This window comes from Oryctolagus cuniculus, chromosome 10, assembly GCF_964237555.1.
Source record: "Oryctolagus cuniculus chromosome 10, mOryCun1.1, whole genome shotgun sequence".
In the NCBI taxonomy this organism is placed as follows: Eukaryota; Metazoa; Chordata; class Mammalia; order Lagomorpha; family Leporidae; genus Oryctolagus; species Oryctolagus cuniculus.
The window spans coordinates 602,360-623,691 of record NC_091441.1 but is presented as its reverse complement, the minus strand read 5'-3'; the positions used below and the strand labels follow the sequence as shown (position 1 = coordinate 623,691).

The 21,332-nt window shown below is 62.8% G+C and overlaps 1 protein-coding gene across 9 annotated transcripts in view; it reads left to right on the top strand.

The window, feature by feature from the left end:
• The window catches only part of NFATC1 (nuclear factor of activated T cells 1), a 111,877-nt gene that overhangs the window by 34,214 nt on the left and 56,331 nt on the right, over positions 1-21,332 (top strand). For all 9 annotated transcript variants that reach the window (XM_070049841.1, XM_070049835.1, XM_070049834.1 and 6 more), the window contains exons 4-6: positions 10,195-10,397; positions 12,163-12,335; positions 13,426-13,566. In XM_070049841.1, the coding sequence (XP_069905942.1) occupies positions 10,195-10,397; positions 12,163-12,335; positions 13,426-13,566 (517 nt within the window). The remainder of the gene's footprint in view (positions 1-10,194; positions 10,398-12,162; positions 12,336-13,425; positions 13,567-21,332) is intronic.

The window sequence follows — 21,332 nt, the reverse complement described above, 5'->3', positions numbered from 1 at the left end:
CTTTCACGAGAACCACCTAACACGCAGGGCGTGCTCCCCGGCTCCTGTGTGTGGTCAGAGCGCCCTGCCCAGGTGGACATGCAGTCGCCTTGGAGCACTGGGGGGCTGGAGGGGGCAACCTGGAGGTGGGCGTGTCCGTGGTGCGGGCGCCTGGTGTGGGGTGGGGTTGCTGGGAGGGCCTCTCCGAGTCGCAGATCCCACAGCCTCCATACCTTGTTCTGGCCTTGCCTCAGCCATGCTTGGGTCGCTAATGATCCAGTGCCAAGGCGCGACTTCCAGAAGGTTCTCCTTGGTCCTCCCCATAGTGCGCTCAGCACAGCGCACAGTTGCATTGACCAGATGCCCCCCGAGAGCTCTGAGAGGGGCCGTGCCCGGGGCAAGGCGCCTGCTCGGCAGGGTGCAGGCCGGTCGTGCTGAGTGGACTGAGTTGTGGGGAAGAGTGCTGCGTGGGCCAGGCACTCCTCCGGCAGCTCCCCGTGTGAGCCCAGCCGCCCCTCCCCCGCTGCGTCACTCAGAGCCTGGTGGGCTTCCCGGTTGGGCACAGGTGGGCGCGGTGCTCCCCGACAGTGGCCTTCCTCCTGCAGGCTCCCTGGCGGGGTGTGCTGGTGGGGCCGCTGCCCTCCACGGCCCTGACCCCTCCCAGCACCTGGTGTCGGACAGCGAGGCTCTTAGAAACACGCTGCTTCCGGAAGGCTGCGGTGTCTTCTGGGGGCAGGCGCGCGGGTTTTAGCACGCTCCAGGCCCAGCTCCCCTGAGCCATGTCTGTCACGTGCGGTTAATGAGCCCCGACAGGTCGTGAGGACCGTGGGGCTCTGGGGCTGCGTTCCTAGCTGTGTTCTCGCTGAGCGCGGTCGGGCTTCTCAGCATGTTGTAATTGGAAATGCCAAACGCGGCGCTTCGGAGGTGAGCGGGGCCCGTGCTCGTGGGGTGTCTGCAGCCCCCATGGGCTCTCCAGGCAGATGTGACTGCTCTGTCGCTCGGGCTGCGCGTGGGTGGTGAGGTGGGGCTGGCGGCAGGGTTCAGGGTGCGCCCCATGCCCTCGTCCCAGGAGGGGCCGCCATCCACACCACCCCCCGGCGGTTCCGGGGCTCCTTGTTCTGGGGCTCTCTGCGGGGAGAGAGCATGGAGGCGCAGAGCTGGCAGGCTGCCGCTGGGCGCGGTGCGCGAGGGCAGCTCCCGCCCGGCCGTGTTCCTGCGCCTGCCGCTCCTGTCAGCCCTGCTGCTGCTGGCAGCGGCGCCGTCCCCCTGCTGGCCTCCGTGGCAGGCTCGGGAGGGCTGGGTTTTCCCCAGCTCCTGCCTGCCCACGCACCTCGGCCACCTCTTACTTCAGTGCCCACACCGCAGGGCACCAGGAGTGCCAGGTAACCTGCGTCTTGGGGCAGCTGCCAGATCGGAGTGGCCGGCACCTGCGAGCAGGTCAGCCCGGACTCTCGAACCCTGACCACGCGGCGTCTGCAGTAGCGCCGTGAAGGTGCAGAGCCGTGAGCCCGCCCCGTCCCTTCTGGAAACTGCACAGCCTGCCGCCTCCCACAGACCCGACTGCGGTCCTGTCCCAGCGCGTGCAGACGCGGGCCAGCCCCGGCCTGGTGCTGGGAGGGGAGCACTCCCGAGACACAGCATGCTTCCCGCTCCGCAGCCCGCTGGCCTGGTCCTGAAGGTGGCCGCAGAGGCCGGGCGGGGACGGGGCGGGCTGGGGGACTGCTCACGGCCCCTCCTCACGCAGCCCGCTGGCCTGGTCCTGAAGGTGGCCGCAGAGGCCGGGCGGGGACGGGGCGGGGTGGGGGACTGTGCTCACGGCCCCTCCTCCCGCAGCCCGCTGGCCTGGTCCTGAAGGTGGCCGCAGAGGCCAGGCGGGGACGGGGCGGGGTGGGGGACTGTGCTCACGGCCCCTCCTCCTGCAGCCCGCTGGCCTGGTCCTGAAGGTGGCCACAGAGGACGGGCGGGGACGGGGCGGGCTGGGGGACTGCTCACGGCCCCTCCTCACGCAGAACACGTCTGGTGCCTTTGCCCCTGCTGTGGAGGAGCTGCTGATGGTTAGAGGCCTTGGGAGGCCTCACGGATGTAGTAAGCACAGTGGCCCAATGGCCCAGCAGGAAGTGGCCACGCAGTCACGCCCCAGGAGCAGGATCCCGCGTGTGGCTCCACACCTGGGCACTCAGTGCATGCGCAATGCTTAGGCTAGCAGACTGCAGAAAACCCTTGCAAGTGGAATGGAAAGATCAGTTTTGTAGTGCAGAAGGTTTTTGAAATCCACACAGTTTTTTCTTCACAGGCATTTTGCACAGACTTTTGGACCCCCCCGCACCAGCGCTCCTCTCGGTCCTCACGGTCTTTATTTCCTGCTTCCTCAGAGAGGTGGACAAGCCCCGCCCACACAACCGTGAGAGCACGCCCCTCCTGGCAGGCCTGCAGCGAGGGCAGCTTTAAATCACGGCCGGGGACACCACTGGAGAACCGGCCTCCAGCCGTGAGCTGCTGCTCTCTGCGGGAATAAACACGGCATAAATCACTGTGAGAGTTTTACTCGTCGGAGAACCCTCCGGGTTAGGTGACACTCAGTGCTGCAGGCTCAGCATAAGTGTACAGATGCACACACACACACGCACAGTCCCACACATGCACAGGTGTGTACAAGCACACACACTCCCACACATGCACAGGTGTGTACACACACATGCACAGATGTGTCCTCACGCACACACACAGTCCCACACATGCACAGGTGTGTACACACACACAGTCCCACACATGCACAGGTGTGTACACAATGCACAGATGTGTCCTCATGCACACACACACACAGTCCCACACATGCACAGGTGTGTACACACACATGCACAGATGTGCCCTCACACACACACAGTCCCACACATACACAGATGTGTCCTCACACACATGCACTCCCACACATGCACACGCACAGATGTGTCCTCACACGCACAGATGAGGGAAGACCTGCAGGTGTCCTTTGCCCCAGGTGCCTTGCTGTGGCAGGAGGCCCCACGTGCAGGGAGCCCTGTCCTCACTGCTGTGCCTTAGCCCAGTGCCTGGAGCCTCCTGCCACCTAGAGACTGCTTACAGGACCTGGGGTCTGCCTGGGCTGGCAGGATTCGCTTGGTGGGCACAGAGCCTGACCCACAGGGTGGAACGAGAGCGAGACACAGCAGGAGCCGATGTCTGCCTGCCTCGTGGCGGCGCTGCTTCTGCCCGCCAGTGAGGCGCTTGTGGAAGGTGTTGTCCCCTGCCTGGCTCTCTTCCCTCCACAGACACCCCGTGGCGTCCGAGGCAGAGACCAGCTGCAGACGCTGGTCCCAGCCCCAGTCTGGCATATCTGGTCTGCCGGCCTCGCTGAGAAGCGTCCACTCTGTGAAGTTCAGGGTCCTCGGTAAAAGCTTTGTGGTGTGAGCGTCCCCCGTCTGGAACTGTCTTGCCTGGCACACTTGGCCTCCTCCCACCCAGGGGGCTCCAGCAGCTAATAGGGTCAGGAAGGTGGGTCAGGCCAGGCCCTGCCCCGAGGGCTTGGGGACTGCCTGGGTCTCTGTGTCTATAGGAGGCCAGTGTGTTGCCACTGCTGGAAAAGGTGGAAATAAAACTTGAACTAAAACAAAAACGTGGGGCCGGCACCGTGGTGCACTAGGTTAATCCTCCACCTGCGGCGCCGGCATCCCACAGGGGCGCCGGTTCTAGTCCTGGTTGCTCCTCTTCCAGTCCAGTCCAGGAAGACCTTTCTCTCTGTCTTTCTCTCTCTGTCTATAACTCTACCTGTCAAAAAAATAAAAATAAAAATAAATAAATAAATAAATAAATAAATAAATAAATAAATAAAAATGTGTCCTCTGGTCCTGCAGAGAACAGTAGCTGGGCCGTGAGTCAGGATTCTCATGGAGGTGCCTGTGTGAGGACACGGACGCTGCACACGAGTTCGGAGCTGGTGCCCTGCACGTGTCAGGAGCCGTGCCCTCCAGGGCTGCGGGAAGCCTCCTCCTCCAGGGACCCGTGTGACTCCTGCCCGCGCCGCCCCAAGGGTACCACGCAGGGGCTCCCAGGTGGAGGGCGGCTGGCTGGGCCTTGCCTGTTCAGAGTGTCCTTGGGTGGGGGTGTGGCCGTGCTGCCGCGCGCTCTCCCCTGGGCCCCAGGAGCTTCCAGATGCGCTCTGCAGTCCACACTTCCCGGGGCTGTCTCCTGAGCGAGGGAGGGAAGCACACAGACACCCCCACCCCCACCCTGCGAGGAGGGCCGGCAGCTGGCTCTGGATCGCGGCCACACGGCTGCCTCTGGTCCAGGAGCCCAGCAGAGCCGAGACAGACAGGGGCGCAGCGGGCGGGCAGAGCTGGCCTGCCCTCTGCGCTGGCCCTCCAGGCTGGGGTCTTCTCTCCTGGGGCCGGGGTGGCTGCTGTGTACCCCGACTCCACCACAGTCCTGCCTCACTTTCTGGTGGAGTTGTGTTGCCTGCTTTGGTTTTTTTGTTTGTTTGTTTTGACAGGCAGAGTTAGACAGTGAGAGAGACAGAGAGAAAGGTCTTCCTTCTGTTGGTTCACCCCCCGAAATGGCCGCTGTGGCCTGCGCGCTGCGCTGATCCAAAGCCAGGAGCCAGGTGCTTCCCCCTGGTCTCCCATGGGGTGCAGGGCCCAAGCACTTGGGCTATCCTCCACTGCCCTCCCGGGCCACAGCAGAGAGCTGGCCTGGAAGAGGGGCAACCAGGACAGAACCCGGCACCCCAACCGGGACTAGAACGCAGGTGGAGGATTAGCCAGGTGAGCCGCGACACCGGCCGCCTGCTTTGGTTTTACATTTGGGGTCTGAGGCCAGGCCTGCTCTGCCCATAATTTGGGTCCAGTCTGCCCAGCTGTGGGCTGTCTGAGGGTCCCACTGGCTGAGGGGTTTTCAGCGTCCAGTGGTCTCATTGCCCCAAGGAGGCCAGGTGGCAGCTGTTGTCAGTCACCTGACACGGGGCTGTCCCCAAGTGGTGGGGCTGCTCAGGCCACCGGGCTGGGACTTCAGCTAAGGGACCTAGCCCCCAGTCACCCTTGAGCAGGCTACTTTGGGGTTTGGCCCCGGGTGGGTGTGGCAGGGAGAGCAGGCCAGAGGTGGGCATTGGAGGCTGGGGGGCGTGGCTGCCACGTTTCCTCTCACCCCGTGGTGAGCATGGGACAGGTACACAAATGTCACAGAAATGATTTGTGATATGGGGACTAATGGCCACCTGGAAGGAAGCTTACTCTCACAACTATAAGGCAGACTCCTGGCCTCCAGCTGTCTGTGGAAAGTGGGCACATTTCACGGTGCCAGGGACACCGTCACAGCTGCTTGCCCGGCTCTGCCCGTGGCCGGGAGAGTGGGAAGCCCAGGCGTTTTCTCTCTGCTCTGAGACAGTGTTGGGCCAAGTGGCAGTTCCAGACACCACCCCAGGCCTCCCTTGTCCTCTGACGTTGCACGGAGGTGAGGCCACAGTGGCTCAGGTACGCCCTGCTCTGCTCAGGCTCCCGGTGCCAGGACAGCCAGGGGCTCCTCCACACCCCCCAGGGAAGGCACCCCCCAAACAGCAGGTTCCAGGACAGCCAGGGGCTCCTCCACACCCCCCAGGGAAGGTACCCCCCAACCAGCAATGCCAGAGGTGGTCTGGCTGAGGGGGAAGTGAGACACGGGTGAGTGCTGTGCTGCCAGTCCTGGGAGTCAGGTGGGTGCTGTGCTCAGTCCTGGGGATTAGGTGGGTGCTGTGCTCAGTCCTGGGGATTAGGTAGGTGCTATGCTGTGGTTCCTAGGGGTCAGGTGGGTGCTGTGCTCAGTCCTGGGGGTCAGGTGGGTGCTGTGCTCAGTCCTGGGGATTAGGTAGGTGCTATGCTGTGGTTCCTGGGGGTCAGGTGGGGGCAGTGCTCAGTCCTGGGGATGAGGTAGGTGCTGTGCTCAGTCCTGGGGATTAGGTAGGTGCTGTGCTCAGTCCTGGGGATTAGGTGGGTGCTGTGCTCAGTCCTGGGAGTCAGGTGGGTGCTGTGCTCAGTCCTGGGGATTAGGTAGGTGCTATGCTGTGGTTCCTGGGGGTCAGGTGGGGGCAGTGCTCAGTCCTGGGGATGAGGTAGGTGCTGTGCTCAGTCCTGGGGATGAAGTAGGTGCTGTGCTCAGTCCTGGGGATTAGGTAGGTGCTATGCTGTGGTTCCTGGGGGTCAAGTGGGTGCTGTGCTCAGTCCTGGGGGCCTGAGGGTCACTTGTGTTTTCGCTGTTCCCCTGATTTCTCTGTTTGGCTTGTGTTTTTAGTCTTTGCGCTCTCTTAATAGGATGTGCATAGGACAGCCTGCCTTAGTGTTTAGGTTGCATTCACTTGGCCCAGGCTTAAAGGGACCCCTTGGTGTGTGTATGGCACAGAAGTCCAGAACGTGGGACAGAGCTGGCACATGGGACTCCAGGGTCCCACTCTTGCTCTGTAGGGGTCCACTCTAGGATGGTGCCTTTGAAGTAGAAGGGAGACCATGACGGGCCGCAGCCCAGGGCCACCCCGGGCACCCCTCGTTGCTGCGGTTGGTTATGAGGGGACCGAGGCACGGCCGTGACGTGACGTGACGGAGGCCCAGGGCAGCACGCACATCCCTGCAGCGGGCCTGGCGGGCGTGGAGCCGGTTAGAGTGGAGAGAAGCCGGTTAACCGGCTGGGCTCCTGCCTCCCCGAGCCCCCTCTTGCGGTGTCGAGAACACCGCTCTTTCTGGGCCCGCACCAAGTCGTTTCTCTCGGTGCTTGCGGCTCTGCTCTGAGTTCTGGGAAGGCTCTCGTGTGTGCTCATTGAAAGGTGGGCGATTAGCGGGCTCTAACCCTGCACTGCTTCCACCCTGCGGCCCCTGCCTGCGTTCCAGCCCCGTCAGTCCCCGGCCTGTCATCCACCGTGTACGTGCTGAGGTCGGCACAGGAGCTAAAAACAAACATTCTAATGTGAGGAGGCCAGCGCCGGGCCGTGGAGGGGAGTGATTCTAATGTGAGGAGGCCAGCGCCGGGCCATGGAGGGGAGTGATTCTTTTTTTTTTTTTTTTTTTTTTTTTTTTGACAGGCAGAGTGAACAGTGAGAGAGACAGAGAGAAAGGTCTTCCTTTGCCGATGGTTCACCCTCCAATGGCCGCCGCGGCCGGCGCACCGCGCTGATCCGATGGCAGGAGCCAGGTGCTTCTCCTGGTCTCCCATGGGGTGCAGGGCCCAAGCACTTGGGCCATCCTCCACTGCACTCCCTGGCCACAGCAGAGGGCTGGCCTGGAAGAGGGGCAACCGGGACAGAATCCGGCGCCCCGACTGGGACTAGAACCCAGTGTGCCAGCGCTGCAAGGTGGAGGATTAGCCTAGTGAGCCGCGGCGCCGGCCGGGAGTGATTCTAATGTGAGGAGGCCAGCGCCGGCCGTGGAGGGAGTGATGCGTTTTGTTTAGCTTAGGGGGAGCAGAGAAGTTGTTGCTGTGACAGGTGACTGTACTGATGCCGTCGTGACAGGCACTGTGTGTGCCGGAGGCAGAAAACCCGTGTGCTGGTCACGGGAGGTATCTTACATTTCTTTTCTTGAAATGAGCTTCGCGTTTTAAATAATAGATGTTTACCTCCCAGGTTAGGCCTTAAATATCCCATTTTCACTGAAACGGCATGTTTTTTAAAGGCTAAAGTTCTGCCTCCTATTCACAGTTCACACACATCCGAGCTGGTGTGGGGGGCAGGGGTGGCAAGGGGAGGCCTCGGGGACTCAGTTGCCATTTTACAGTCATCCGCCCTGGCCAGGCCCTGCCGGCTCCCACAGGCCACCTCCTGTTTCCTGGGGGGCTTGGCCCGAGGCTCGTTGGCCTGTCCCTGCGCTCAGTTTCACCGAGTGGACCCTGAGTCCCAGCCGGAGCGAGGGTTTCCGAGGGAGTCCAGAGGGCCCCACGGCTGGGGTCCCCGAGGCTCTGTTGCAGATGCCCTTGCCTGTGTGGTGTTTCCGTGGGGGACACCCCCGTGGGGGCACCTGCTCTCAGCTCACAGGAGACCGGCGCCTTCCCGCAGCTGAGTGATCAGCAGCCGTCCTCGGGGGCGGGGCCTCGCCGCAGGCAGACTTGCCAGTGTCTGCGGGGATGGCTGCGTGGCCGCCGCGCACCCTCAGGCTCGGCACCCTTCCCGTCTGGTGTCAGACTCCTGTGTGCCGGGGAGGACACTCTGCTCTGGTTGCGGGAATCGGCCTGTCAGTTTCAAGGTGGTCGAGTCTGCAGGTGTCTGGGACCACGTCACCGGCAGAAGGTGACACTGGTGTCCCCTGCCGTGAGCCTGGCAGAGAGCTCGCAAGCACAGGCTGTGTGGTGCGTTCGTGGGGGCCCTGCGTGCCCTGTCAGTTCATGCCGTGACCAGAGGCTGCGCCGGGCACTGTGTTGGCCTCTCGGCTGCAGCTTCTAGTGTCTGGCACTGGTTTCTTGTGGACACGGGCAGGCAGGACTGAGAGCTGCTGGGACTTGATGGTCCCTGCTGCGACTGAATGTTGACGCCGTGCCTCCCGCGCCTGCGTGGGGGAGGAAAGCCGCGTGCTCACTCCCACGTGCACTGCTTCCTGCGTGACTGGGGTTGCCTTCCACACTTTGGCCACCGCCGTGGTCGTGGGGCAGTGCCTGTTTGAAGTGGGCTCACAGCCGGCGGCCTTTCATCTTGCGGGTCCTTGCTGGCCGCCCGCCAGGTGCCAGCAGCTCCGCGGAGTTAATGAGCGTCACGGTGCCGCGGCCGGGCCTGCATCAAACCGGAGTCCCGGCCGCCGATCTTCCCGCGAGGGACGTGTGGGGCCAGCAGCCTTGTAAAAGCGGTGTCCACTGCCCACATCAAACCCAGCAGCCGCTAATTGAGTGTGTGATTTTCTGCTTCCTTGTTAACATGTCCCTGTCGTTTCCAAATTGGCGTGTTAAAAGGAGCGCCGCGAACCTGGGAGCGCGCGAGCTGCTGTGCTGTGGCTCCCAGCGCCCCGGCTCCCCTCTCCTTGCTCAGCTCCCTCCCCTGTAGCACGTTTTCAGGGCTGGGCGTTCCCCTTCTCTACGCCAAGACTTGGGGTATCCCCCCCCAGCCTTCTGCCTCCTGGTCAGCGTTTCTGACGCCAACAGCCCTTGGGCCCCAAGGTCACCTCCCACCATCTCAGCAGTTCCCATGGCCTCAGGACGACAGCAGCCATCGCTTGCCTCTCGGCCGTCTGTCCTCTGTGGCTGTGGTGACCTGAGGAGGCAGAGGCTGAGCCGTGGAGCCCTGGGGGCATGGCTGGGCGTGACTTGTGGGAGTCTAGGGGCTGGGAACCAGCAGAGGGGCCTGGGCCACACCTGCAGGGCCCACCCTCCCTGCCTCAGCAGGTCTCACTCCCTGGATGCAGTTTTGCAAATCCTCCCTGGGGAGGAGTGGGGGGTGCCAGCCCCTCTGAGTCAAGGACAGGGCTCCTGGGGTTTGGCTCCTGGGTTTGCCGTGGGCCGTGCAGGCTTGGAACAGGTGACACTGGGGCCACTGGCCTTGAAAGCAGCAGCGTTTGCGACACCTATCGCACTCAGGCAGGTGTTGCTGTCTGTGACAGAGGTTTTAAAGCTAGCCTGGGGGACGCGGCTGCAGAAATGGCAGGAGGGGCACTAGTTGGTATTTATTGGGCAGTGTGTGTAGTATTACCAGTTGGGATTGGGCGTTGCTGTGCTTGGCTTGGGTTTACCTGCAATGGGAGCATGGGGTCAGTGTGGCAGGACCCCTCTGGGTCTCAGGGAAGTGAGCCCTGCGAGTGCACAGCACAGCTGTGGCCTGTGCCACATGGAGAGGAGGCCACACAGTGCCCCATTCCCATGCCCGGGGACAGGAGTGTGTTTTCTTTCTCACCAGCTCCTCGTCCAGGCGGGAGTGCATGCATACGTGTGCGTGCGTGTGTGTGTGCGTGGGTGCACAGTGCATGTGCAGGTCCTGCGGGAGGGGCGTGTAGTGCACACGTCTGCCTGCACGTGTGTGCGCACCTGTAGGTGGGAGTCCCGTGTGGGCTGCAGGCGCGTTCGAAGCCTCACCCCAGTGTTCGGGACCCTCTCTACGTGTGCTGTTAAAGCAGGCACCAGCGTTCTGTTACCGAGCAGTGCAGGGGCAGGGGCGGGCACTTCACAGGGCTGTGCGTGTTTCCTGTTGAATCGCTCTCATAGAAGTTTAACTGATTCCCAGCAGTCTGTGCGCATGGTGCTTAGTGGGCGTTTGTTGTTCTCTTCCAGCTGCATGGCTACTTAGAAGATGAGCCTCTCACGCTACAGCTGTTCATCGGGACGGCAGACGACCGCCTGCTGCGGCCCCACGCCTTCTACCAGGTCCACCGGATCACGGGCAAGACCGTCTCCACCACCAGCCACGAGGCCGTTCTCTCCAACACCAAGGTCCTGGAGATCCCGCTGCTGCCCGAGAACAACATGCGAGCCGTGTAAGCCTGGGCAGGGCCCCGGGCGGGCAGGGGGCTCCTGGCTTTGCTCTCTGTGTTCTGACTTCCTGGGGCTCCCCAGGCCCGACACCTGAATAAACTTAGCAGATACAACGACCGTGACGGGCTTGTTGCTTTCCAGGGTCTCAGCCACACAGCTGTGAGCGCCTGGCTTCTAAACAGGACATCTGTTTGTGTCGGAATTCAGCAGTGCAGATTAGGAGAAGGGTTAAAATGCAAACGTTGAGCAAATTAAGCGGGTCGTATGTCTGGCTAGAATGGTCATCCTCAGTGTTACCCACGTGGCCGGTTCTGGCTTGCAGAGTCCACCCTGACATCTGGCACTGCCGTCAGCCCAGGAGTCCACTGCAATCAGCTTAAAAAGTGGATTTATCAACAGGCTGCTAACAACACAGGGCATCGATTAAAAGGCGGAGTTACAGAGAGATGGGGAGAGAGAGAGAGATCCCCAGATGGCCGCAACAGCAGGGCCAGGGCCAGGCTGAAGCCAGGAGCTTCTTCCTGGTCTTCCATGCGGGTAGCAGGGGCCCAAGGACTTGGGCCATCTTCTGCAGCTTTCCCAGCCACATTAGCAGGGAGCTGGGTTGGAAGTGGAGCATCCAGGACTTGAATCGGTACCCATATAGGATGCCAGCACTGTGCCACAATGCGGGCCCCCTTGAGCAGCTATTATGTGATGTGCCTGTCCACCCCAAACTGTGAATGCGGCAGAAGAGAGAGCTCTTTGTCCCTGTGTGTGTGGCAGGGGCAGGTCTGGCACACAGATGCGTGAGCCCCGAGATGCAGTCATGAAAACGTGTGGTCAGAGTGGGCTGGGAGTGCATGGGCTGCCCCGCTGGACGTCAAGGAAGCTGTCTCTGGGAAGGAGATGTTTAGCAGAGAGGGTGTGCGGGAGGGCCCGCCCTCGGGCTGCAGGTGCAGAGGCCCTGGGGCGTTTGTCGGCTGCCAGTATTTGAGGGAGAGAGCACAGGACACAAGGCAGGTGGGAGCCACAGTGTGTGGGAACCGCATGGGGTTTTAAAAGTCGTTGACAACTTTTAATCCCTGTAAGTGGAAAGCAAAGGGAAGCACCTGTTGGCGCTTGTGAGCTTGGTGGACTTCAGGCCCAGCCGGCGCCATCCAGAGCCTGGGCTGTCTTCGGGAGCTGTGTTTTCCGAGGAGCAGGCTGTGAGCAGAGGCTGGGGAGAGCCGTGGCTGCTGCGGTCACCCTGCGCCTCTGCTCCCGCCGAGCTTGAGAGAGACGAAAAAGCGGGTGTTTGTTGCACGGAGAACCGACCCGTGGCTCGTTTTCCTGGAGCCTGTCCTGCATGAAGCCGAAGTTGTTAAGTTAGATGAAGTTACATGAACTGCAGAAGAAAAGGCTTCCTGAGAAAGTGAGCGACCTTGACCTGAGTAATGGAAATAGTGACGGCTATTTCCATAAACCGGGCTTTCCTGGAGCTGCTGCGGGACAGAGGAGGTGCAGCCCTGGCCGCCCCTGCTGCCCGAGCTGCTCTGGGACGTCCCCCAGGCCAGCGCGGGGCCGGGGTCACGGGGCCAGTGTCTGGGCTGTTCAGGCCGGGGGTGGAGGACACAGGCGTCCCCGAGCTGCGTCTGCTCAGGGCTGCTGTGTGGGGAGCCCAGGGCTTGCTGGCACTCGCCGTGCGTGGTTTGTCCGCAGGCTGAGCCTGGCGTGTGTGGGAGGCGGGACCTGCTCCACGTTCTCACATCAGCAGCTAAATATGAGCTGTGGCTTCTGTTTCGGCAGCATTGACTGTGCCGGGATTTTAAAGCTCAGAAACTCCGACATCGAGCTGCGGAAGGGGGAGACAGACATCGGCAGGAAGAACACCCGGGTGCGGCTGGTGTTCCGCGTGCACGTCCCGCAGCCCAGTGGCCGCACGCTGTCCCTCCAGGTCGCCTCGAACCCCATCGAGTGCTGTAAGTAGACGCAGCTCGCCCTCCTGGGCAGCAGGGGCCGCCCAGGCCACACCTTGCCTGGGTGCACATGGGACTTGCGTCAGGACTGGGAGGTGTGTGCTTGTCAGGATGAGGGCGGCTGTGCACGGGTTTCAGTTCACACTGCGTGGGTGACCAGCCTGCCCCAGCCGGCACGCCCAGCTCTCAGCACCTGCAGGAGCCCCCGGGAAGAGCTGGATGCCGGGGCTGTTTGCGTGGATCAGGGAGCTGGGAGGAGGGTGTGTGCAGCTGCAGGGCGTGCGCAGAACAAGCCCGGACTCCCAAAGCCTCCCCGGTGGCCTCGGTTCTGTTTCTCTCATTAGCGTGTGGGCCACCAAGCACGGTGGAGGCTGCCTGGCCCTGTGCTGCCACCACGGCTTGGCCGACACCTTCCCGGAGCAGTGCGAGTTCACGGATCCCCTGCTGGCACGTCAGGCCCTGTGCAGCGCCTCGGTCCCTGTCCGGGCCCTGCACTTGGCACCTCGTAGCCACCCTGAGTCGGGCACAGCCAAGGCGCCAGCTGACCCCCAGGAAGGAACGCACATAGCTCGGCCAGGCCCCTGCTCCTCCCCTCGGACGGTCATCCTCCTTGGTCTCCTGCCTTCCCCACCCCTGACCCGGCCCCAGGGGTGGCCTCTGCTGGTGTCCCCACAGGGCCCCGCACTCTGTGCGCACCCACTCGAGTGGCAGTGGGTTGAGTCTTCTCCAAGTCTGTTTGCTCTGAGACGCATGCCTGAGCATGGAGAACTGGACGCCAACACAGACAGGTCCCGCTTGTTTGCGTGAGCACTGTGGCCTGGCTAGTCATGTCCAGTGGAAGGCCGTGGCTGTCTTCGCGTGGTGCTGGGGGCCATCAGGACAGAGTGTGGCCGCACTTGCTGTCCTCACACGAGCGGCACAGCCACAGCGCTCGCTGCACGGGCACACACAAGCCCTCATCTCACTGCGCTTGCTCGCGAGGGATGGACGTGCTGGCCAGGACCTCCTGGTGCATGCGCGTGCCCTCAGAGGTGCGGGGTGGGGCAGGCAGGCCCGGGAGGTCACAGTCACCGTCCTCTCCCATCTGCCGCAGCCCAGCGCTCAGCACAGGAACTGCCCCTTGTGGAGAAGCAGAGCATGGACAGCTACCCAGTCAGCGGCGGGAAGAAGATGGTTCTGTCCGGCCACAACTTCCTGCAGGACTCCAAGGTCATCTTCGTGGAGAAAGCCCCAGGTGTGTTTTTCAAACAGACCGCCCGAGGGTCCGCTGGTTGGGGTGCCAGTGGAGCTGGCTCCCGGCTGCAGCGCCTCGGCGCTGTCGTGGCCCATTCTGGCCTCGGCGTGCTGGTCTCGGGGGCGGCTCTGTGCGTCTGTTTGCGTCTCGTGCGGGTGGACCATGTGCTGCTGGGAGGAAGAACCGGAGCTCCCCGGTGGAGTCACCGGGGCTGTCCTCACACCTCTTACCCTCCGTGTTTAGGGAAGGTCTGAGAGACATTTGTTTTTCCCACTGGGGGTCCTATGCCGGCTCTGCTGAGCCCCTGCGTGCGGGGGGGTCCCTCCACACCCCTCCTTCAGGAGGTGAGTGGGCACGTGCACCCCCACCTGGCAGCTTTTGTAGCCCCTGCCTGTGGTTTTAGTCTGTCCTTGGTGCCCACGACATGGATGCCACAGGCCAGGTGTGCTGCTGTTCTCTGTGTCGTTGGTGGCCTTTAAGGCCAGGCTGTTTGAGACAGGAGGAAGGACCTTCCTGCCCGTAGGCTTGGCTCCCCCAGGGGCCCCAGGGTCTCAGCCAAGGTCTTGTGCTCACGTAGGGCCAGCCGGGAAGGCTCTGGTGCTGTTGTGAGTTTGGGGGTGGGGGTGTCCTAAACCATTAGTTCCTGGTGCCGTCATGTCTGTGGCTCTGGGCCCTATGCACGGAGCACAGCGCCTGGGTGAGCTGTGCACCCCAGGACAGTGGCCCCATGCAGACAGTAGCCCCAGGGACGTGGGGACCCTGTGGACTCCAGGGAGAGGGCCTGGGCAGACAGGAGCAGGACTCAGCCTGCAGGCTGGAGAGGGTGAGCCTGCCACGGAGTCACGGCTCCACATGCAGGTGGGTGAGCACGGCTGTCTTGAGTGGGCGAGAAGGGTACCCTCCCTCCTCGCTCCTGCCTCGCCCCTCCCCGCAGGCGCCGCTCGCTCCTCGCTGTGGGGCGCCGCGTCCCCTCCCACCCAGGGCTGCATCGGGTGGAATTTTCCCAGTGGGCAGCCGGTGTAGTGCCCCTCTAATCAGCGAGGCCGCAGAGGCCGCTGCCTTCACAACGCGGCTTGATTCTGTGCGGCTTGCAGGAAGCTCACGTGCTTCAGTTGGAGTGGTTCAGGCTCACGTAGAGCTGGGCCTGCCTGTGTAATCATGTGTGTAATTGGAAAATGTGTCCGACCTTGTGGGCAGAGACAGAGTCCCACTGCTCCCTGAAGGGAGGCGCGTTCCCGTGTGCACGTGCTTGGGGGCAGCACCTCCCCGTGCTCTGCTCCCAGCCCGTCTCTGTGATCCGACCCGCCAGAGCCACACACACACACACCCCCACCACGGCCCCGAGCCTCTTCCCGCCTGCCCCGGAGGTCAGGGCTTTAACTGCCCGAGGGCAAGTGCTGAGTAGGTGCTGTGTAGACAGTGCACTGGGGCGGGCAGGCACACGAGTAGATGCTGTGTAGACACATTGCACAGGGGGCAGGCACACGGGTAGATGCTGTGTAGACACAGTGCACTGGGGCAGGCAGGCACAGGAGTAGATGCTGTGTAGACACAGTACACTGGGGGCAGGCACACGGGTAGATGCTGTGTAGACACAGTGCACTGGGGGCAGGCACACGGGTAGATGCTGTGTAGACACAGTGCACTGGGGCGGGCACAGGAGTAGATGCTGTGTAGACACAGTGCACTGGGGTGGGCAGGCACAGGAGTAGATGCTGTGTAGACACAGTGCACTGGGGGCAGGCACAGGAGTAGATGCTGTGTAGACACAGTGCACTGGGGCAGGCAGGCACACGGGTAGATGCGGTGTAGACACAGTGCACTGGGGGCGGGCAGGCACACGGGTAGATGCTGTGTAGACACAGTGCACTGGGGGCGGGCACAGGAGTAGATGCTGTGTAGACACAGTGCACTGGGGGCAGGCAGGCATACGGGTAGATGCTGTGTAGACACAGTGCACTGGGGCGGGCAGGCACAGGAGTAGATGCTGTGTAGACACAGTGCACTGGGGCGGGCAGGCACACGGGTAGATGCTGTGTAGACACAGTGCACTGGGGGCGGGCACAGGAGTAGATGCTGTGTAGACACAGTGCACTGGGGGCAGGCAGGCATACGGGTAGATGCTGTGTAGATAGTGCACTGGGGCGGGCAGGCACAGGAGTAGATGCTGTGTAGACAGTGCACTGGGGCGGGCAGGCACACGGATAGATGCTGTGTAGACACAGTACACTGGGGGCAGGCACACGGGTAGATGCTGTGTAGACACAGTGCACTGGGGGCAGGCACACGGGTAGATGCTGTGTAGACACAGTGCACTGGGGCGGGCACAGGAGTAGATGCTGTGTAGACACAGTGCACTGGGGGCAGGCAGGCATACGGGTAGATGCTGTGTAGATAGTGCACTGGGGCGGGCAGGCACAGGAGTAGATGCTGTGTAGACAGTGCACTGGGGCGGGCAGGCACACGGATAGATGCTGTGTAGACACAGTACACTGGGGGCAGGCACACGGGTAGATGCTGTGTAGACACAGTGCACTGGGGGCAGGCACACGGGTAGATGCTGTGTAGACACAGTGCACTGGGGCGGGCACAGGAGTAGATGCTGTGTAGACACAGTGCACTGGGGCGGGCAGGCACAGGAGTAGATGCTGTGTAGACACAGTGCACTGGGGCGGGCAGGCACAGGAGTAGATGCTGTGTAGACACAGTGCACTGGGATGGGCGGGCACAGGAGTAGATGCTGTGTAGACACAGTGCACTGGGGGCAGGCAGGCACACCGCTAGATACTGTGTAGACAGTGCACTGGGGGCGGGCACACAGCGCGGTGCCCAGCGCTGGTCACTGTGCTTCCGTGTTTAGATGAACTTGGGCGTCGACACGCGGGTGTATGCGTATGCAGAGCACGCACTCAGAGCAGACCCAGCGTCCGCGTGGTTTCTCCCTTCTCGTCTGGCTTCTTAGGCAGAGCCGTCAGCTGTGACCCTCCACATGGTAGCCTGGACACCTTGGTCTGGTCTTGAGCTTCTCCTAGCCATGTGCGTGTGCGTGTGCGTGTGGAGATGTGTGTGTGGAGATGTGTGTGTAGAGACTTTGGGTTAAATTAAGACCACAGCTGCCCTCTCCTCTCCTGGTGAGGTTGCCTGGTGCACTGTCAGTTCCGGTTCTCTGAACTGCTGCCTGCAGGCGGAGCCGAGCACTGGGGGAGGCAGCGTGAGCTGGGCCGGAGGGACTGTGCCGCGGCTCCCGGCTCTTTACCTGCTGTGAGCCCCACTGTGCTGGGCGCTCTGGGCTCTCTCAGTCGCCCCTGGCCCCAGCGCTTGGCCTCCAGGGCTTAAGCTGCTGACAGCAGCTCCTCTGCCCCGGTGGGCCGGCAGGAGTGGGCGCTGTGCCCTCGGCGGGCACCTCCTCCCTGAAGTGACTCAGGTGGGCGTCGGGGGCAGGGTGGCGCTGGCCTTGCCGGGGAGAGTGCTTGGCCCTTGGTGCCAGCACTGGGCAAGTCGGGCCCATCGCCCTCGGGGTCCCGGATGCTGGCCCATCTGCATGTGGCCAGTCCTCTGGGGAGCCTCCAGCAGGCAGCACAGGGCTCTGGCCACCCCACGACGGAGCGCGCATGGCAGCCCGTGGCTCTTCCTGGGTCTCTTGCTTCTCTCGCTGTGTCGCGCCAGAGCGCTCGGTTGAGCTAAGCCTTTCTCTGCCAGCCTCGGCCCAGGGGTCTCCATGTCAGACGCAGCTTCCGAGGGTTCCCAGGGAAGTGTGAGACCTGGGGACAGTCAGGCCTGAGGGCCCAGGCCAGGCGAGCTCTGTGGCCTCCTGGGGCCCCAGCTTGGGGCCGGGGGGGGTGGTCAGCTGCAGGAAGCCACAAGCAGCACCCCCTTCCCTTCCCTCCACGTGGTTGCTGAGTCGCCCGGATCTGTGAGTCTGGCGGGGGTGTGTGTGTCCTTTCGGCTGCCCAGTGTGAGTGTGGACAGGGAGGGGACACCGCGTGAGGTGTGAACTCCCTCTTGCTTGGAGACTAGGCCCAGACGAAACCGAAGGGAGGAGCCAGGCTGTGGGGGTGTCCAGGACAGGTGAAGGAGGCCTGTTGTGGGTTCTGCCGGGCAAGAAACCCCAAGGTGCCCCTGCCGTACTCACTGCCAAGTCCAAGGCTGGGGGACTCAGTGGTTCCCGACGGTCCTGCGAGGTCATCGGTGTGACAGGGCCAGGATGGCTTCTGCCTCTCAGGGGTCCCCTTCTCCACAAGGGCTCCTCGAGGCTTTGCGATGTCCACCAGGGCAGCCAGAGCAGGAGGTGCGGGCCTCTGCAGGCTCAGCAAGTGTCCCCCCAGCCCCACCCCAGGGTCAGGCCATGCAGGGTGGGCGTGCAGGTGAGGGTCCAACAGCCAATGGCAAAACCAGATCAGAGCCCAACCCAAGACAACAGACCCCGCCCTCAACCCTGCACACAGGCCGCACTCTGCCCCTGCCACGGCGGGCACAGCTGAGGCAAAGCTGCAGGGGAGAAGAAGGGGCAGGGTGGGCAGGATGGGCACTGATGCAGGTGCTCCTGGAAGCATGGCTGACCGAGGGCTTTCCCCGGAGGTTCTAGAGCCTTCCGCACTGAAGAGAGTTCTGCGTGTGGCCTGAGGACAGGCTGAGGGCTCACTGTGAACTCAGCCTGTGTTTTGAAAGTCAGTCGTTAAGTTTGATTTATCTGAAAGACAGACAAATCTTCTATCTGCTGCTTCCATCTCCAAATGCCTTTGGGAGCCAGGACTGGGCCAGGCAGAAGCCAGGACCAGGAACACACAGTGAGTCTCCCGTGTGGGCGGCAGGGGCCCGAGTCCTTGAGCCAGCACCTGCTGCCTCCCAGGGTGCACGCTACCAGGACGCCGGGTCGGAAGCAGAGGAGCTGGAAGGGATTTTAGCCAAGGCACCAGGCGCTCACCCCATTTCAGTCTGACAGAACGGGGTGCCCACGGCAGGGCTCCCAGAGGCCAACAGAGTGGCTGTCGCTGCTGCTAGAGCGCCCAGTGTCAGAGCAGTCAGGGATGAGGGTGCCGCCACGCCGGGCCTCTCCCCACACCCCACAGGCGCCAAGTGGTGGTCCCTTGTAGGCAGGAGCTCTCCAGAGCTCCTGTGGGAGCAGCTCTGTCCCCAGGCTCCAGAGAGCGTGACGGCTGGGAGGGGAGGTCGGTGTGCTGTGCACGGACACGTTCACACGTGGGAGTGGGAGTGTGGGGGGTGCGAGTGCTTCTGTGTGCTTGCACACGTGTGTCCTGGGCGTGTGTGTGCTTGCACCCTCTGGAGACCTTGCAGAGGGCACCTGCTGCCCCTCCGTGCTGTGCCAGCAGTGACCAGAGCTCTCGCGTCCCCTGAGATCTTCCCACTGTCGTGGCGGTCCCAGCAGGGGCCAGGCAGCCAGAGTGGGCTGTGTTTCACCTGCTCTGCTGGGGGACTGCCACTCACGTGGGGGGCCTGCACGCAGTCACCTGCTCCCTCGAGGGTTTCTGGACGCTTCCTGTGCACTCACCAGGTGTCAGTGCCACGGACGTGGAGCCACTCAGCCTGAAACTACGGCTTAGTGTGTCGGAAAGCATCCTCCTTGCATTTCCCTGGTGCTCAGCAGGGCTGCAGTGCCATGAGCCTCGCTCACACACGGCAGCATTCGTCATGGAATAAAAATACCACGGTGCTGATCTGGTCAGGCGGGGCTCAGGCCGGGCCAGCAGCGCGTGGCTGTGGGGCTGGATGGAGCTCTGCTCACTCTGGTGTGGGGACAGCCGTGGGCAAGGGGGCCGTGTTCTTAATGGCCCCGGGTGAAGGACTGGTGCGCAGTCCCCAGCTTAGACTATAAGTTGCACGTGTCTCAGGAGGAGATGAACTTGGAGTTTTAGCTGTGATGGAGCCCATCCCATGGGACCTTCCCTGGTGCTGCCCAGCCAGCACAGGGCTCGGAGCCAGCAGGTGCCACCCTGACACCTCCCGGTGCCCAGGGCCGTGGCCACAGCCAGGTGCTGGGGAACTCAGTGCTGACTGGCTGAGGACTGGCCTCTGGACTCAGAGCCGCCCAGGGCCGTGGCCACAGCCAGGTGCTGGGGAACTCAGTGCTGACTGGCTGAGGACTGGCCTCTGGACTCAGAGCCGCCCAGGGCCGTGGCCACAGCCAGGTGCTGGGGAACTCAGTGCTGACTGGCTGAGGACTGGCCTCTGGACTCAGAGCCGCCCAGGGCCGTGGCCACAGCCAGGTGCTGGGGAACTCAGTGCTGACTGGCTGAGGACTGGCCTCTGGACTCAGAGCCGCCCAGGGCCGTGGCCACAGCCAGGTGCTGGGGAACTCAGTGCTGACTGGCTGAGGACTGGCCTCTGGACTCAGAGCCGCCCAGGGCCGTGGCCACAGCCAGGTGCTGGGGAACTCAGTGCTGACTGGCTGAGGACTGGCCTCTGGACTCAGAGCCGCCCGCAGAGAGCGCAGGTTGTAGCTGCTGGTCAGGTGTCGGGGTGGGGGGAGCACATTGACCCCGTGACCCTTGGAAGCTCTTCTCCGCTGGCGTGGGGACCTGTGGGGTGGGAGCAAGGCAGGGCCTGCCGGGTTGCCTTTGCCTTTCCCCTGCGTAGGGGGAGTGGCCCAACGTGTGGCAGGGGCCAGGGCCAGAGAGGTGTCACCTGTGAGCCGCTCTGCGATGGTCCAGCTCCTCCCAGCTCAGCCCTGGGGCTGAGGAGTGGGCGTGCCGAAGGCATCGCCACACACCAGCCTCCCTTCTAGGTGGAGCAGCAGTGGCTTCCTGCACAGAGGAGCTAGGCGTGCGCCCCTGCCCCACAGGCGTGCTAGGCCCTGCCCCACAGGCGTGCTAGGCCCTGCCCCACAGGCGTGCGCCCCTGCCCCACAGGTGTGCTAGGCCCACGGCAGCTGCACTGAGTGCTGGCCCACAGTCCCGGCAGGCACGTGTGTCTGCGCTGTGGACCCCCTCCGCACAGAAGCCTGCACCCCGAGCAGCCCCTCCCCAGCCCGCCGAGCCCGTGCTGTGGTCTGGGCACTGGCCCCTGTGTGCCATGCCCATCCCTCACACAGCCTCCTCAAGGTTCCTCTGTGAGCAGGTGTCTGTCCTTTCTACAGCTGAGCAGTGTCCCCTTGTGTGCCGGCCACATTCCTTTGTCCACTGGACAGCGCTGGGCGTGGGCAGCTCCCCGGTGCTGCTGTCGTGTGTGCAACTGCCGTGGGCACTCCTGACAGGTTTCTGGGTGGATTAGTGTCCACCTCTGGTGGGCACATGCCGGGAGGGGAGCTGCTGCCCCCCAGGGTGGTCGTGGTGTCTTGCACATGTCCCTCTGTCGCTCCTCTCCTGGCACCCTTATTTGGGATAGTGCTGGGTGGAGCTCTTTGTCTCATCTCCACCTAGCTGCCTTAACAATGTGGTGGCCATTCTATCTCTCTTTTTTTTTTTTTTAAGATTTATTTATTTATTTGAAAGGCAGAGTTACCTACAGGTGGGGGTGAGGGGAGGTCTTCCATCTGCTGTTTTGCTCCCTAAATGGCTACAGTGGATGGAGCTGCACCAATCTGAAGCCAGGAGCCTGGAGCTTCTTTCTGGGTCTCCCACGTGGGTACGGGGGTCCAAGCACTTGGGCCATCTTCTACTGCTTTTCCAGGCCATAGCAGAGAGCTGGACTGGAAGTGGAGCAGCCGGGACTTGAACCGGTGCCCATATGGGATGCCGGCACTGCAGGCAGCAGTGTCCCCGCTCCACCATAGCGCCGGCCACCTCGATCCATCTCTGGTGGGCATGTTC